This window comes from Osmerus mordax, chromosome 22, assembly GCF_038355195.1.
Source record: "Osmerus mordax isolate fOsmMor3 chromosome 22, fOsmMor3.pri, whole genome shotgun sequence".
Classification (NCBI taxonomy): Eukaryota; Metazoa; Chordata; class Actinopteri; order Osmeriformes; family Osmeridae; genus Osmerus; species Osmerus mordax.
This window is the reverse complement of record NC_090071.1, coordinates 6,291,489-6,307,552: the sequence shown is the minus strand read 5'-3', so window position 1 is coordinate 6,307,552 and position 16,064 is coordinate 6,291,489. Positions and strand designations below refer to the sequence as shown.

Genomic DNA, 16,064 nt, shown 5'->3' with positions numbered 1-16,064 from the left:
AAGCTCTAATCCAAAGCATTAATTGGAGTTTCTAAATAACTGCTGATTCAGATGGCACTTTCCCTTGTCCAATTTGTATTATTGTTTATGCACTTGATGGCAGTGTTTGTGTATGTGTGTGTGTGTGTGTGTGTGTGTGTGTGTGTGTGCTCATAGTGCTACTGTGTTGTTTATCCCAGAATTAGGCCAGCATGTGCAAAAACAAACCCAGCTATACACATTATAACTACAGTGCTCATAATTGCATATGTGTCACAGATGCTGGTGTCCAGATGGATGGTTTTCAACAATCTTGCCAGAAGATCAATTTACGAACAACCATTCCAGATCAGTGTCACTGAAGCTTTACATAACCATCGTCATTATCATCCACTGAGAATAAAACTATACCCTGCATACTTTTGTTGTATTCACCCATCATAATTCAAAACGAAAGAAATAGATAATCCTGATATTAATACAAAAATGTGAACAAATTCCTGAACAGTCATGATCAGAGTCAAGGGGGAGAGAGCTGACCATGACGGATCATCTGGTTCTGGGCAACGGGCAGCTGTAACACCCAGCTGTTCATCTGCCCGTCATCACAGAACCATCTCATTTTTCATCTTTCATCTCACCTAGCTACATACAAATGGGCAGGGATATTGTGAATTAGCTTGAGTCTGAGGGCTGCACACAAGAAGTCTAGTTTGACCAAGTGGTTAAGACAAAGGTTTTGATGTAGATGTAATTCTTCCAAGACATGTTTTGAGGTGAAATATGTGGCAAAAAGTCATTTCACATGTAGGAGCACATAGCCTCTAGAATGTACCTTCAAATAACCTTCAACGTGTATCTATGTACCACAGTCTTGTGGTGACGGTTTATGAATTTCAATCCTGATAACTTTAGTCTACTTTTAGTCACTAAACGCTGTGGCTCTAGGCTATACAGCGTCTTTCTCCAGATTGAAAGTAAACCCAGGGGGCTGGAACTGTATTAACAAAATTAGGAATGAAAACCATGAAACACAGACAAGGCCATCTTTCAAAACACACTTAAAAACAAATCAATACTAATCTGTTATATTCTTATTATATAGAGTGACAAACAGTAGATCCCTCTCATCCTTAGTCCACTTGTGAAAAGGAGGTTGTTCTGAATCGTAGATGCAAGCTGTATGTTTCTAACTGCGAGGTGATGTTGTTTCACTTCTGGAAAACAACACTGTGTAGGAGGCAAAATGTACACATCAAAATGTACCTACAGAATAGAACAGGAGATTACATTCATTTGATGTATTTCAAGTGTTCTTGAAGTAGCACTTTAAAGTGACAGTTGCTATAACTGACACATTTTATTAGCCATGGTAATGTTATGTAGATATGGTTCAACCGTGCCTTGTCATGTTTCAAAAGGTGTGCTGCCAATTATCTCATTGATTGGTGTCACACCCCAAGATGATAAACCTGACCCACATCAGTTTATTTCTGAATACATCACTTACATATATTATTTGAACGTATCCACATATTACACTATTAACCTTTATAGTAATCCACTACATTTTGATAATTTATCTGGAACCTCATTTACTCTCATGAAGTAAATCTTCAGTACAAACAAAAAACTGAAATGTAAAGACAAAAATGCAGAAACCATTTTACTTTGCATTGAAGTAGGCTGAACATTGAGTTGCGTTGAGTTGATGACAAATAGAAAGGGATGAGAGAGAAACACTCAAAAGCACGCTATGCACTTTAGTGTAATCAGTAAGTACAATCATGTTTTGTTTAGCGCACAGTTGGGGATGGTGACGCTGTTGTCCTGGGAGCCAGAAGACCAATCATATGGCAGGGTTATCCTGCTGTGAAGCTCAGGGCCTCTGGAGGAGTAGATATGGATTCACATGGAGTTTACCTGGGGCGCTGGCCGTCCCCCTGCCCTAATCTACATCAGCATCCCTATTTACAAGGCCTCTCTCTGTAGACAGCCAGAAAACCGCTTGACTGTCATCACTGCTGTTCAAAAATACACTTCCCATGAGAGGAATGAAAAAAAGTGAATGAATTAAAGAGGATCGTTTTCCAGGACGTCATTCCACTTTGCAGTTTTAGGTTTGAGACTCGGATTCTACGTTTCCTGCGGGACACTGTTGTGATAATTGAAGTGAGACAATGATACTCCATGTCCTATCAGTGCTGGAGTGGAGCATGTGTTTGCCAAAGGCAATATGTTTTTAATGTTTCAGTTCACTCATTCGATTAATCAGTGTACAGAAGCAGCTAAACACAAGCAAATGTTTACCACTGAGGATGATGGTAAAGGTGGAGGTGGATCAAAGTGGAGTCAGTGAGAGACTTTGAGAGGTTTGACAGTAGGATTGTTGACATTGACACTACATTGCAGGATTTTCATGCCAAACCATTGCTGGGTTTTGTCATTGTTAATATAACTCATGATGAACAAATTCCAACTTTGTTTCAGTTTTTGGGATAGTTCTTAGCGAGCATCTGATATCCTACAGTGGAAAGCTCTCAACAATGGGTATCTCAACATGTGACAGATTTTATGACTATTCTAAAATCTTAATTAGCACCTATGAACCCCTACAATCGGCCATTGCTTTTTTCAATACAATAAGACAAACAAAGGCACAGCAAGGCTCACCAAAATGTCATCTTTCACCTCTCACTGTCATTAAAGTCTTTCTTTTAGTCAGCCCATGCAAGTAATTGCCTTCGAGTCCCACTGTGGTAACCAATCATCTTGGGAGGAAGCAGATGGCTCCTTGGTGGATGCTGAGGGGAAGAAACAGGTAATCAACTCAGCGTAAGGCCTAAGAAGCCCACCACTGCACTGCCACCACAGTCACAGCAGGGGGGAGGGTCGTTCTGTCGTGTCCTGGCAATGGTTCGCTGACACAGAACTAGAGGAGACAGTAACCTGCTGAGAGTCCATTATCCGGCAATTAACAAAAGCAATATTGCTGTCGCAATGTTTGGGAACCCAGCATGTCATTCACCCAGGTTTCAGAAATTCTGTGGTTGGAGATGTCACGTCCTACAACAGGGGGTTAATGGTAGGAGCAGGGAGTCTATTCCTTTGATGCAAATTTAAGTGGCAGATACTATTTTTCCCCCCACTGTGAATCTATCACATCCTCCTTCACTCGCGTTTGGAAATCTTCGATTGATCATAGACAAGACACACTGTTATGGCATCTCATTTAAGATGGATTTGTGTGAATAAACTCATAACTTGATCTGACACTGGTACCTGATTTCCTCTGCATAATGGTAGAGACAGACTGAACAGGTGGATTTTTTTCGACTTGTGTGAAGTGAATGCCAACTCACTGTGTGAACCAATTTTAGTCAGGTTCTGTAATGAGACAGCTGGACTGTTTGTAAGACCTGCTGTTGGCCTGGTTCTAGCTGGAACTCCTTCACATCACACTCGCTCAGTGTCCCCACCTGCCTCCTACAGGTCACTGAGCAAGGGAAGGAGCACGTCATGACTCGTGGGGGAGCAAATTGTCTTCAGGGAAGATACTAAACTTTTCTTCAAGGTACAGTATCAAGTCCAGACACTGTGGTGACTACATGGACACAATGTAAACTATCATGCAGATGTTTTCCTCATGGATCTTCATTATATTTCAAAACCATGCATCTGCTCAGTCCTTATACACATACTGTTTATTTTGACAAATGCAGGCCCTAAGATTGGTACAGAAAATGGTGCAAATCATTTTCTGATCAAACGTGCTCCATAGGTACGTAGGTAGGTAGGTAGGTAAGTAACCAGAGATTGTATAACCCATACTTTATAAAATGTACAAGCCACAGATACTTTTCACATTACAATGTCAAGTCTTGTCCTCGTTTTCGAGACTCAAAAACTTCAACAATATATACAGACCCAAATTTACAGGGATTTCAACAATGTTGTATCATTTTTGTCAGTTACTTAGTGTCATGTCAACCTCCGTAATTCGACTTAAGGCTCTGTGTCAAAAAAACCCATCTCCTAGGTCTATAGTTGAAAAGTCAGTTTATGGATTAATTCATTGTGAAAACCTCTATACTAGTTTATCAGTCCTTGTGTCACCACAATTCTTTCACTTTCTTGTCCTAATTTTATCGGATCTCATACAAAGCCCATTGTGAAAAGTTATTATATGATAAAATTATGTGTTCTGACATTGTTCCCTCTGGTTATGAGTAAGCCATGCTTATTGGTTGTTCTTTGCTCATATCGCAACACTGCCATCTTGAGGCAGAATAAATTATACAATATGTCCCAATTTGAAGTTGGTTTGAACTTGTTTTTTTTTTATTCTGACAGTATTTGCTGTGTTAGACCGCATGAGGACTCATACAACTGACATTTGTATTGAGTCATCATTTGACTTACATAATGGTGATGTAATGATTTGCAACATATAATGCAGATATATAGATGTATAAGCTATTGGGTAGCAAACAATAGACTGTATACTGTACTGGCAGTATAAACGTCTGTATATTTAACCAAAATCACTTACTAATCAGGAAAAGTGTTATAGAAAATAGAAGACAAAACTGTTTCACTGAAGTATCATGATAAGCTAACACCAGTTTGACTCAATATCTGTTATGATTATCAAACTAGAGCAAAAACAAAGATCAAACATTGGTAATAAAAAGAAGCTTTAGCTCTCTACATCAACAGGTTATACGATATGAAACCCTATCAAAAACTATCCAAAGTTTGTACTGGATTTTCTGTTGGCGACTCCATTTTTTTCTCATAATTTACTAGTTTTCCCATCTTTATTTTCTGGTGGCTACTCGTCTTCATGGTGCTCAAAGAACTCATGGCAACAGACGGCAACCATGGTGATGAAAGTCATGAACTCTTGGAAGTCACACTCTGAGTCTCCGTCTGAATCCAGGCTCTCCATTAAACTGTCCATAGTGGCTTGGTCTTTCACTTGCTGAGGGCAAACCAGAACATCAATATTGTCTGACTTTTTAAAAGATTTATTGCATAGTATACGTTTTACTGTAACTTACCCCAACCAGATTTGGTAATTCATCATTTATCAAGTCCTTTAGTTCACTTTTCTTTAGTTTATGCTTGTCCCCTTCTTTCTCTGCATGCTTGTGAAACACATCGATAATTGTGGCCAGGGAGTTTTCCAGGTCAGTCATCGCTGTAATACTGTAATACTAGAATATCAACCAGGAACTTGTTCAAAAACACAGTCAAATGTTAATGTATATTGATAATATACCACAAATAGCATATTCACACAAGCAAATGCAATTCGTATTTGAATTTCTCTGAAAGTATTCCTTTAGCAGTTAAAGATCACTGCTTATTTATATTCAAAAACAACTCTAAATACATTTCACAAACTACAATATTACAGTATTTCTTGATATGCATGTGCATACGAAAACAATGTGGCCGAAATAATAATAGAGATCAATCTTGACTTACCTGTTTGCCTTGGACGGGAGCAGGGGTTGTTTCCTTATCAGAGTGACTAGTGACGGAGGGACGGAGCATTGGCTTTTATAGTTGGGGTGAGGAGGGCCAGGACTGTGGCCAGGAGCCCTGCCAGTCCAGCTCACTAACCAATAGCCTCCTCTCATCCCTCTCACTCCACTGGGCCCACATACAAGTGACTATTGATGGGTACGCAGGCTTTTAGCACCATTTAAATGTTTAACCAAAAAGATAGTTTTAACTTATGTGGAAAGGTTTTTGAATTTGTTTTCCAAATAGATAATTTACACAATGTATTGCATTGCAGAAATATGTACAATTGGCAGTTATTGATGACATGCTGTATTCCATACCTGAGTTTTATTTGACCAACTACTTTTTATTCCATATTAATGTATTTGATTGCAGTAGCCATTGGCCATGTTATTTCCATTGTGTACAAGAGTAATGACAGAGTACAACACCTAGATAAAAGGACCCCATCAAATCCAATCAAGGAAAAAACAAACAAACAAGCCTGTAAACATGTGCCTCAGTCATTTAAAGTCTTCAATGTATAGACCATTATCTATGCATGGCAATTCCTTTTAATCAGGCTGGACCATTATGGCCGTTACCATTCCCACCCCTGTTTTCTCAATCAGGCTACTGCTTTGTAACAATGCTCTGTTTTAGAGGAAACGGATGGTTCTGCATGTCAATGAAGAGATTCTTTTCTCTGGTGGAGTTGGCCAGACGTGTGCCCTATGCACCCATGAAGTACCAAGCAGGCACAGCTACCGATGCCCAACGCTCTCAGGCCAAATGTCGCTCGAACCTTGTCTGCCCTACTGGATGTATGGTTGTTGATCTGAAAGCAAACTAAATTGAAGGTGTAATGGAAGCATTGTTGGTTGAAGACTACCGTCAGATGTTATGTGAACCATAGAACCATTATGTTATGCATCGACAGTCAGCACACAGTTTGCTGCAATTATGAAATTAAAAATTAACATTCAAAAAGACAGTGAAGTTTAATTCAACACTGGATGGTTGCTGGACTCACTTCATCCTCCCCCGCAAGCCCTTGCTCACTGGTGTCACATTTTCATTCCAGTCAGGAAGCTGTTTGCCATGTTTAGTGAAAGTACTATTTATGACATGATAGAAGTTTCTTTGTCTCCTCTGCTATAAACTTCTCATGCCATCACAACAGTGAACCATTGTTGACTGAAACACAGCCTCTGTCTAAAGAAAATGTGTGTACTCATTGTTGTCAGATCAACTGCCTGCCTGCCTTCTTGTCTGCCTGTCTGTCTGCTTGTCTGCCTGTCTACCTGCCTCCCTGCCTCCCTGCTTGCCTGTCTTCCACTCCATTCCATTTGCAGTGAGGTATGTTGAGACTACATTTACATTTAGCAGACGCTCTTATCCAGAGCGACTTACAGTAAGTACAGGGACATTCCCCCGAGGCAAGTAGGGTGAAGTGCCTTGCCCAAGGACACAACGTCAGTTGGCATGACCGGGAATCGAACTGGCAACCTTCGGATTACTAGCCCGACTCCCTCACCGCTCAGCCAACTGACTCCGCACATGTGATACATTGTTCTGTACAGAAGCCATTTAATTTGGATCTGACCCTTCGTACACAAGATAATTATAATAACCAGGATGTACTACAATAAATCTAATAATACACTAAAGTGATGATGACTAACAACAGACACAAATCCACCAAGGTAAATAACTACTTTATCCTAGTATAATGAGATACCAAGATTTATATATAAGAGATTCTTCTGCCCTGTGTTGTTTGTTTTCATGACAATCTTCCCGCAAAAGAGCGGTAACTTTGAAAGATCATGCAGGCTCCTTCAGCTTTACCGTTGCCATGGTGATTGGCCATTACCTCTAGCTGAGCTCCAAAGGTTTGCCAAGGGTCTGACTCATCACCTGGCATGGGCTCAGGAGGCAAACCGCTGGGCTATGCAAATAAAAAATCCCCCTTATTTGTACTTTTCTTTCATCTAGTATTGCACGGAATTGTTTGGAATCATTCAACTCTACAATCCTGCTTCCTCCAATTTTATGACATATTATTATAATATGATATCATTAATCAGTTAGATGTTTTCGTTTTATACAGTTAGATTAAATAGGTGTGACAGCAGAAAGAATAGCAGTGGCCACAGATATTTGGGAACAGCGGAACCCCATAATTATACCTCATATACCACAATTTATTCCAGTACTAAACATCCAATTTTTGAGAGCAGATAAATTATGCTGGGTGTTCACCACTAGATGGGAGTATCTTAACACTTAAATGACTGAGAGACTTCCGAAGAAGACATGAGTCAGTCAGAGTGATTATTTATTATTATTTAGAAACCATCCCCAAACATTTTCCCCTTTTAAATTCTGTTTTCCTGTCTAGTTGGTGCAGAGAATGATTACTTTTAACTGCATGGGGGTCAACTCTATTCTAAGCTGCTTCCAGGCAGGCTATGTGTTGTTCGTGCCATGTCAAACGTGACACGATAGCAATCAACAAGGCGGGTGAAGGCAACCCTGGATTATTTGACATCCTCCTCATGTCTAATAGTTACAGTAAGGATCAGGAGATCCTATATCTGTCTCTGACCTAATCCAATAGGCCTACTCTATACAATCACGGTTACTCTATGTGGAGTGGCCCTTGCCGAATTCTACACAAACAACAACATCAATATTCATTAAACAAACAATCTACACTAGTCAGGGACAACACAGTCTTAAATTGTCTGACACCATACAATCGGTAACAATCTGATTAAATATCTCCAATAAACATGAATTTCAGGCTTCCGCTCCAACATGTAAAACATGCATGCTACTAAGTGGTCTTGTGGTGTGCTTCAAAGTGGCCGTCTCATCTCTCATCGCCCCGGTAATCCTCTTTCAGGGTAACTCTCACTCAGGATAGGCCAGGGGATACAATCCCCACCCACGATCAGCTTACGATTGTCAGATCAGAGCTCTCCATCCCCCACAGAGTGTACACATTCTCAGGTGACCGACAGACATCCCTGGCCTACAGACCTATATCCTCCATGATGGAGATTATCTGTACTGTACTGATGCTCACTCCATAAAGACACAAGGAGGCTTAGAATGTCAAGTGTGTGTACATACTGTCAGTGAACAATCATTTAAGTAGCAAATGATTGCTCTGTTGTCTCAGAGAAATAACTGTTGTAAGATTGGAAGACCTAACATATATACATTTATTCAAAAGATTTTCTTCAACTTCTTCAACTTCAAATTATTTTGACACTCTTGTACACATTTTGATGAGGAATTCTGTTGAGTCATGGTTAAGACTTGATTATTTTGAGTATAATCTTCTTTGAAAAGTTGTGAAAGAAATTTGAATACAGCTACTTTTCTTAAAAAACTTTAAGGTTACCTCACACATCAACTATACTGTTTCTCGGTGAAATTTGTCATGCTGCCACAGCATTATTGTGAGCGTATTTCCAATCAACAAAGCGTTTCACCAGAGCTGAGCTGAGCTGAATATTCAAACACACTGGCTGAATCAGCATTTGTGAGTATTGGCACATTAAAATATATCAATGCCATGTTAACATTAGACACCCATGCTTAAATACAATACCTTTTACATCACTTGTGCAAATTATGTGCAAATAATCTGACTTGGTCTACACTTCACGTCAATTAGAAAAAGGAGTAGGACTTCTTTGCATGCAAAACTTGAGATAAAGTGGAATACTGTATGCAATGATGCCCACAGTCAGAGGAATTGAGGTGGAGTAAGGCTAACACATTTCCATCTCCATTTCCCCCTTGGTCATACCAGGTATCAATCTTCATTGTAATGAATAGGTAAAGCTAACTTGACTTGTCATATTTCAATGCATTGTATTAAGGGACTTAATTGGGCCATTAATCAATTAGCAAACAAATCTTGTTTTCAGAGTCCCAAGCTAAGTATACGTATACGGATAAATGGACATCTGGACCAGTGAAATTACCATTTAACTATTTTATAGACTCAATTAATTTTCACTTAGTTTACATAGATCCTCTCATCCTATTAGATTGAGAATGATCTGCTGTGGTAAAGCTCCTTTCCCCCAATGCTATTTCAATGTCTAAGTGCAGAGAAAGAGTGACAGGCAACCAGAGTTCACTGTGAGTCCATGGGGGGGTGAATCCTTGATACTTCCGCGTCTTGATGACTTCCGTGGACTAAATTGAGCCTGTTTGTCCCACGTCCAAAAGCAGTCATTTGTATCTTGCCAACTTCATCAATTAGAGGTGATAATTCTTGATGGCAGCCAGACTGAGCCGAGCCCCAGACAAATTAGAATTAACCTCTGGCACAAGCAGGGGAATGACACGGAACTGCTTTTATGACTGTCACGATGATTACATGGAAGTGTACAGGGATGTACTGGAAATGTCCTCACAGCAACAAAAGACCACTGACAAAAATACATTTGGACAAGTACAGCACATGTACTGCCCCCTCCCCCCGCACTTACACACACTCAGATGGTAAACACACACACAACTTACACACACAAGGGCAGGGAGAGAGACGGAGATGGAATGGATAGGGCTCTCTAGTTGTTTACTTAGTTCTAATCCATCCTGTTGTTGTGTGGTTTGTTTTGATCTCCTTGATATTGTAGGTATATCCATCCCACTTTCTCTTCCCCTCTCTCTCTCTCTCTCTCTCTCTCTCTCTCTCTCTCTCTCTCTCTCTCTCTCTCTCTCTCTCTCTCTGTGTTTCTCTGTCCTGGTGGAACCTGAGCTTTGCACAGACACAAAGGAGTATCTGTCCAGCTGACCTCTGACTAAAATAACACATTACTCACTACTGGCTGAGAGTATCTGCCTTGGAACAGCAGCAGCATGGACATTCGTAATGTTCGCATGCAGTGTTGCTGTTTTCTTACCAACAAAGAGTGAAGGTGTACATTTGTCTACTTACGCTTTAGAAATGCTACAAGACAGCACAACATAAGGATTGTTCTTTAGGGTCAACTGAAAATGTACTACATTTCTCTGCATACTGATTTCTCAGACTGTACCCTTTGAATGGCTGTTTGTTCCTGCGATGGTTTAACTCCAACCCTTCTGTCTGAGAGGTAGTTTTGCAGGTCTGGGGTGTGATTTGGAGCTTGGTACCCCCCTCATTCTTTGTTTATTTGACCTTTTTAATCCTCGAATGATTAAACTGACCAGCATGAGTTGTCATGGACACGGGGTACTAAACTCTCTCATGTCTGGGCAAGTACAACCGAATCAATCCTACATCTGAATTCTGGGTAAAGTAGCCCCTCCAATGTCTTATAGCTTCTCTCAGCTTGCTTTCAAAGACAGCATGGTGAGTTGGATTAAGACCTATGGATCTGTTTGGCTTGTACTGTATACAGTAAGTGATCAACCCAGAAAGCAGCCTTGTCTTCAAGGCAGAAGGAGATCATCAACCTGTCCACATTTTGTCTACGCCTGGGTCCTCCTGACTATGTTTCAGTGGGGTATGTATCTATCACGAGAACAGTAAAACAAAAAAAATATTATCCACCTAGGTTTTCTTCACCTCTTTGAAGTCTCTGATGTTTTGGGCCATTGTCTCTGTGTTGCTCGTTCCAGACAGGTAACAGCTGCTGAGAGGAGGTGGGGCACCATAGCATTTCCAATTAAAACTCGTTGCAAGGGAGGCATCTGTCACCAGGCACTATCAACCCACTTTGCTGAAGTGTCTCTTGAAAGACTTCATAGTGGAGTTTCAATATTGAATACATTCCCATTTAAAATATTTGAGGCTTTATACAACTTGCAAGTAATGAGGGGATCTAATATGAGATATAAACATAAGAAATATAATAGGCCCATATGTGATAAATGTGAGACAGTGCTCTTAGATACTTGAGGGAATGTAATTAATTCCAGGATTTGCTTTACACTGTGACTGCACTGTGCAATACTGACACAAAGAGAGGCTCACTGTGAAGGAGATTATCTCATAGTACAGCATCATATTTTCCCATGATAGTGTGCCTCTTTTCTTACCCATCTGTCCATTTAATTTCATTAAGCTTCACACCGGAGGCTGTGCAACATATTTATGGAAATTATTTATTCATGATACACCTAACTTTATTTGACAGTGTTGCATAAAAATAGATGAGCTGTTCTGTATCTGTAGTGAAAGTGCTCTGGTTGTGAAGATCCTGAATAATGGTGAGTGTATGAGCCATCTATTTTAAACCAGTTGGATGGTAAACTATCAATTATTTCTCATGCTCAATATTCACACCAAGAATTTAAGGTATCTTCCTGAAAGGCAGTGAGGGGAAAGACACTTTGAAATATACTGTTTCCATGATGCTGAATGAAGAGTCCCATCGAAACCAACCCCCCTCCTAATGATCCACACTATGGAGGAGCTTGGTAGCTATTGTTGTTGTGCTAAAACAAATTTACCTCTGCACAATGTTCCTCTTTGTGAGAGGGGATGGCTGTTTATGCCAAACGTGAGAGGAAAGGCTGTTTACAGCACTTGAGGGGGCCTTATTTCAGTCTTTTCTCCCAAAGAACCCTGATTGAGTATGTTTGCCATGGTGATGACAAATGGGCAAGGTGTCATATCCATATGAAACAAGGGGTGAAAGCTCCCAGAGCTGAACCATACCATTATCTTGACTTATATGGTGAATAACAATGTACATTCCCAATCCTAATTAAAATAAAAAACATATGTAGAACATATTTACGAAATATTCCTCTCAGGGCTAATCATCTTAACATGAAATAGCACCGTGAGAGAAGTCAAAATAAATCAACTCATATTTCCATGCTCTGAAGGACGGTCAATAATTACTCACAAAGCCAGTGTTCAGATTATCTTAGATCATCATTAACTTCTTTCTCAGAAGTTGTATCTTTTTTTGTAGACAGGGAGCTAACAGTCGTTTTTTCCCCCCAGGATGCTTTCATCTTACATTTCAAGCAATTGCATCCTTGTACACGTCTCTCTCTCAGTCTTCAAGCCTGTCTCATCAGTCCCTATGGTTACAATGTGGACGCGCCTAGGCTGATGTCCTTCTTTCATGGTGTCATAAAATACATGCGACTGGACATCTGTTAACAGAAGACAACAGAGGAAGACAAATCAAGTGCAAAGGTTTAAACAGACTAATGCACAAACACTTGAGCTTCTCTTTCGAACAAAGTGCCCGATAAGGTAATGAATGCGCTCCCCGTGTCGGTACACTTTACATTCCACATTCCACTATGCTGAAGTTAGGTAGCAACTGCCTTATACCAAGTCACCTCTTCCTTTTAAGTTAATGTCCGCTCTGATTGGTAAAACAAAAGGCACATAAAATGTGCCTGTCAAGCACGATGGCAACTCTAGTGCATATTTAACAGGAGAAATACACGCTGTTTAAAAAAAAGAGAACGTCTTTTGAATAATGGAAATAAGTGTCGAATACGAGAGTAATTTAACACATTGTTTATTCGTTAATTATAGAGGGCTAATAGGCTCCTTCGTTTCCTCTGCCCCGAGTCTCCTCCTACCTGTGATGACATCACCATGCTCCAAGCTATGGAGTGGACTCTCCAACAATACTAGCAGTTGCGAACACTCAGAAGAGAGATAGTGAGAGAGCGGTGAAGGAGCAGCTGCCTACGAAGTTAAAGTGGGTAACAGATAATGGATACAATTTGATGCAGTTCCCTGAAACCTCATCAGGTAAGTTGTGATTCCGAAATAATGAAACCACAAAAACTAAATTAGGTTGGAGTTAAGCTACAAATAAATAGGCTTAAGATATCTTCGTAGGATTTCTACTTTTCACTTTGAATGCTCTTTTACGTCCCATTGTACAATATCTGCAAATAGTAATTTTCTTGTCACACACGCCGTTGCCATTGTCACCATGTGCATCTTAGTGTAGCTTTAACCGATGCAGTGATGGTATATTGCTGCTGGCGCACTAAATATTGCATGAATCCAGTCAATCGACTCTTTTTGTCAATCTCCCAATTTTATTCTTGGAATGGGAACCTTGCTTCACTTCAACAGTATAATTTTTGGCAATACGGTATTTATGACTAATTAATGCATGTCGTATGGGTACTATTTAACGTGAATATGGTTTTAAAATATATGTTCACCACAAGTACTTAACTTCAGACACACTAAATGGACAGAATTGACATGATTCAGGCCTGCATGGTGGAAGTGGGAAATACTCCAGTGTGCAGTAAACTCATCAGTGTGTGAGTGTTTGTTTATTGCCTGCATCTACTCCCTGAAGGCAGTTTAGATAGGTGATAAGGGCTGTGGGGACTTAGTGGAACCTGCCTGGGGACACAAGGCACTCTGTAGTGAAGGGATTTTAGGCTTATCAGCTGACCTTATTCACATTGGCTCATGAGGTACTGGAGAACAAGTCACCCACATGGCCCACACATTAGGCTCCACTCAATTCTCCCAAAGCTCAGCTTCATTCAAACCACTGAATGACAGTACCACCAAACAATTCTAACAAAAAGTTACCTGGTTAGAAATGGAATGTCATTATATCTCAGTTTTCGAATGGACGGTCATCGGTCTTAGCTTTATTGCTGTGCAACAAAGAATTCATTTCATTTCCTGCCGGCAAGGATTTTCCTCAGTTGGAGGAATATGAGAAGTATGGTAGGGGACGAGTCTGTTCCTCATCAAGGAAGCATTTCCTGTTCATCTCTGCTGCACAGATGCATTCTGCTGTGGAGTATTTGTGTGAGAGCTGTGTGCTTCTGTGCTCTGCAAGGAGTGTCAAACCTTCCTATTAACAACCTCTCCATAACCAATATAGAAGCCGTTTAGTTATCATGTGCCAGTCTCCTTTATGGCGGTTAAGTCACAGGGCAGCCCCTTTTGATCCCTAGTGCTGCCAGCCTTCACTGTGATATTGATGGGATTTGCCCTATGTTGACCCAGTCAATGATAGAAGGATATGAGGCACAGAGAGTGTGTGATTGCTCACCTACTGAGAACTCTCTCTCATTCTCTCTTCCTCCCTCTGTATTTCTCTCTCTCTCTCTCTCACACACACACACACACACACACACACACACACACACACACACATCGCATACATACTGCAGCAGTGAGCAAGCAACATCCATTCAGGAGCCATGTACAAGAGGTCACAGAAGAAAATACAGTTGAAGAAACAATGCAACTCAAATTATAACCATCAAAGTACCTGCAGAACAACTCTATGGAGGTTTCTCCATTCTGTGGTTTTGGCAAAACAGGAGGAAGAGCTAAGCCTAAAAATGACCACGTCATCAGCTTTCAATTTCCATGAAAAGTTGCTTCGTTCCATTTCATAATTAATGGGGGACTCAGCACAACCTGAGCCTTTCTAATCCCTGGGAAAAGAACGAGTACTCTCATACAAGGAAATACATTTGCTGAGGTGTAGAAGAATTCATTTATATAATTTTCTCCAGAGAGAGCACCACTCCCTTCTTACACTACAGTGACTGAGCTCTCTAAATTAAGCTGTTTAGAGCAAAGTGTCAGACTGGACCATATCGAGTCATTAGTGGAAGGGGAACATAACTTAATTATAGTGCCATGTCATTGGATGAAATTAATTTAGTAATCTGTGTTATGTGTTTCTGAAAGCCCGTCTTCAGATTTCAACTATCCCTTCTACCAAGGGTGTGTTGAATAGGAAAGAAGAAGAGGCAAATAAGAGGTAAATAATGTGGCCATCATTTGACAGAGGGCTAATGACGTAGAGATGGCTGCCGTATATCTAAACACACGCACACACATACAGACACACACATTTGCCTTGCTCTTCTTCTACTTAACTGTGTTTGTTCTGAAGCTTTAGTTCGAATCCATCTTCCCTGAAGATTCTGTTGTAACAGGTTATTACAGTTGTAACATTTGACCCAGGATTAGAGCAAACTTCTGCCATGCTAATTAAAGGTCTCGATTCACTATCCTGTGTGTAGGAGTTGAAAGCAAAGAAAACCTTCCACTTTGTGAGCAGGATTTAAATGAGCAGAATGCCAATTTGAATTTAAATTAAACTTTCCAATTGGCAGAAATCGTGACAGGGAACATTGGCTTGCAGTTCACCATACAGGTTCTCTAGGCATGTACCTCAAGGCTGTTTTTTTGTAATACCTCATGTAGCTTCTGCTGTTCAGATCGCAGCCTTGACATTATATCAAAAGACAAGCCGGTCTTTATGTCACTTTGGTTTTATTGATCATCCCATCCATCCACATGAGATTGTCCCCTGAGCCCCACTGGCTTAGAAGAGAGAACCTTGTTGTAAAAGAGTCACAAATCTCCATAGGACTGAGTGGATTGTCAGGGTCCTGTCTGGATACGTCCCTGTCTCTCACCAAGACATATAGCTTTCAAGTGCACTTATTTTTCTTCCGTCCTGACTGAAGATATTCCCTTAATATTCATGATTGTTTATTTGCTGCTGTCATCGTGCCTTTGTTTGGTTCTGTCCTCAAGTTTATTATAATACAAATCCACATTCCTAATGGAGGCTTTT

The 16,064-nt window shown here is 40.4% G+C and overlaps 1 protein-coding gene across 2 annotated transcripts; it reads right to left on the bottom strand.

The window, feature by feature from the left end:
• Nucleotides 1-4,298: 4,298 nt before the first annotated feature.
• Nucleotides 4,299-5,520, bottom strand: s100b (S100 calcium binding protein, beta (neural)). 2 transcript variants are annotated; one of them, XM_067260487.1, is made up of 3 exons: nt 5,473-5,520; nt 5,043-5,217; nt 4,299-4,963 (listed from the first exon to the last, which is right to left on the bottom strand). In XM_067260487.1, exons 2-3 carry the CDS (start codon nt 5,178-5,180, stop codon nt 4,814-4,816), a joined length of 288 nt encoding a protein of 95 aa, XP_067116588.1. In that variant the 5' UTR covers nt 5,181-5,217; nt 5,473-5,520; the 3' UTR covers nt 4,299-4,813. The 2 variants fall into 2 exon arrangements, with proteins under 2 accessions (XP_067116588.1, XP_067116587.1); XM_067260486.1 differs by having other exon boundaries at nt 5,043-5,198; nt 5,473-5,514.
• Between the last annotated feature and the right edge of the window lie 10,544 nt (nt 5,521-16,064).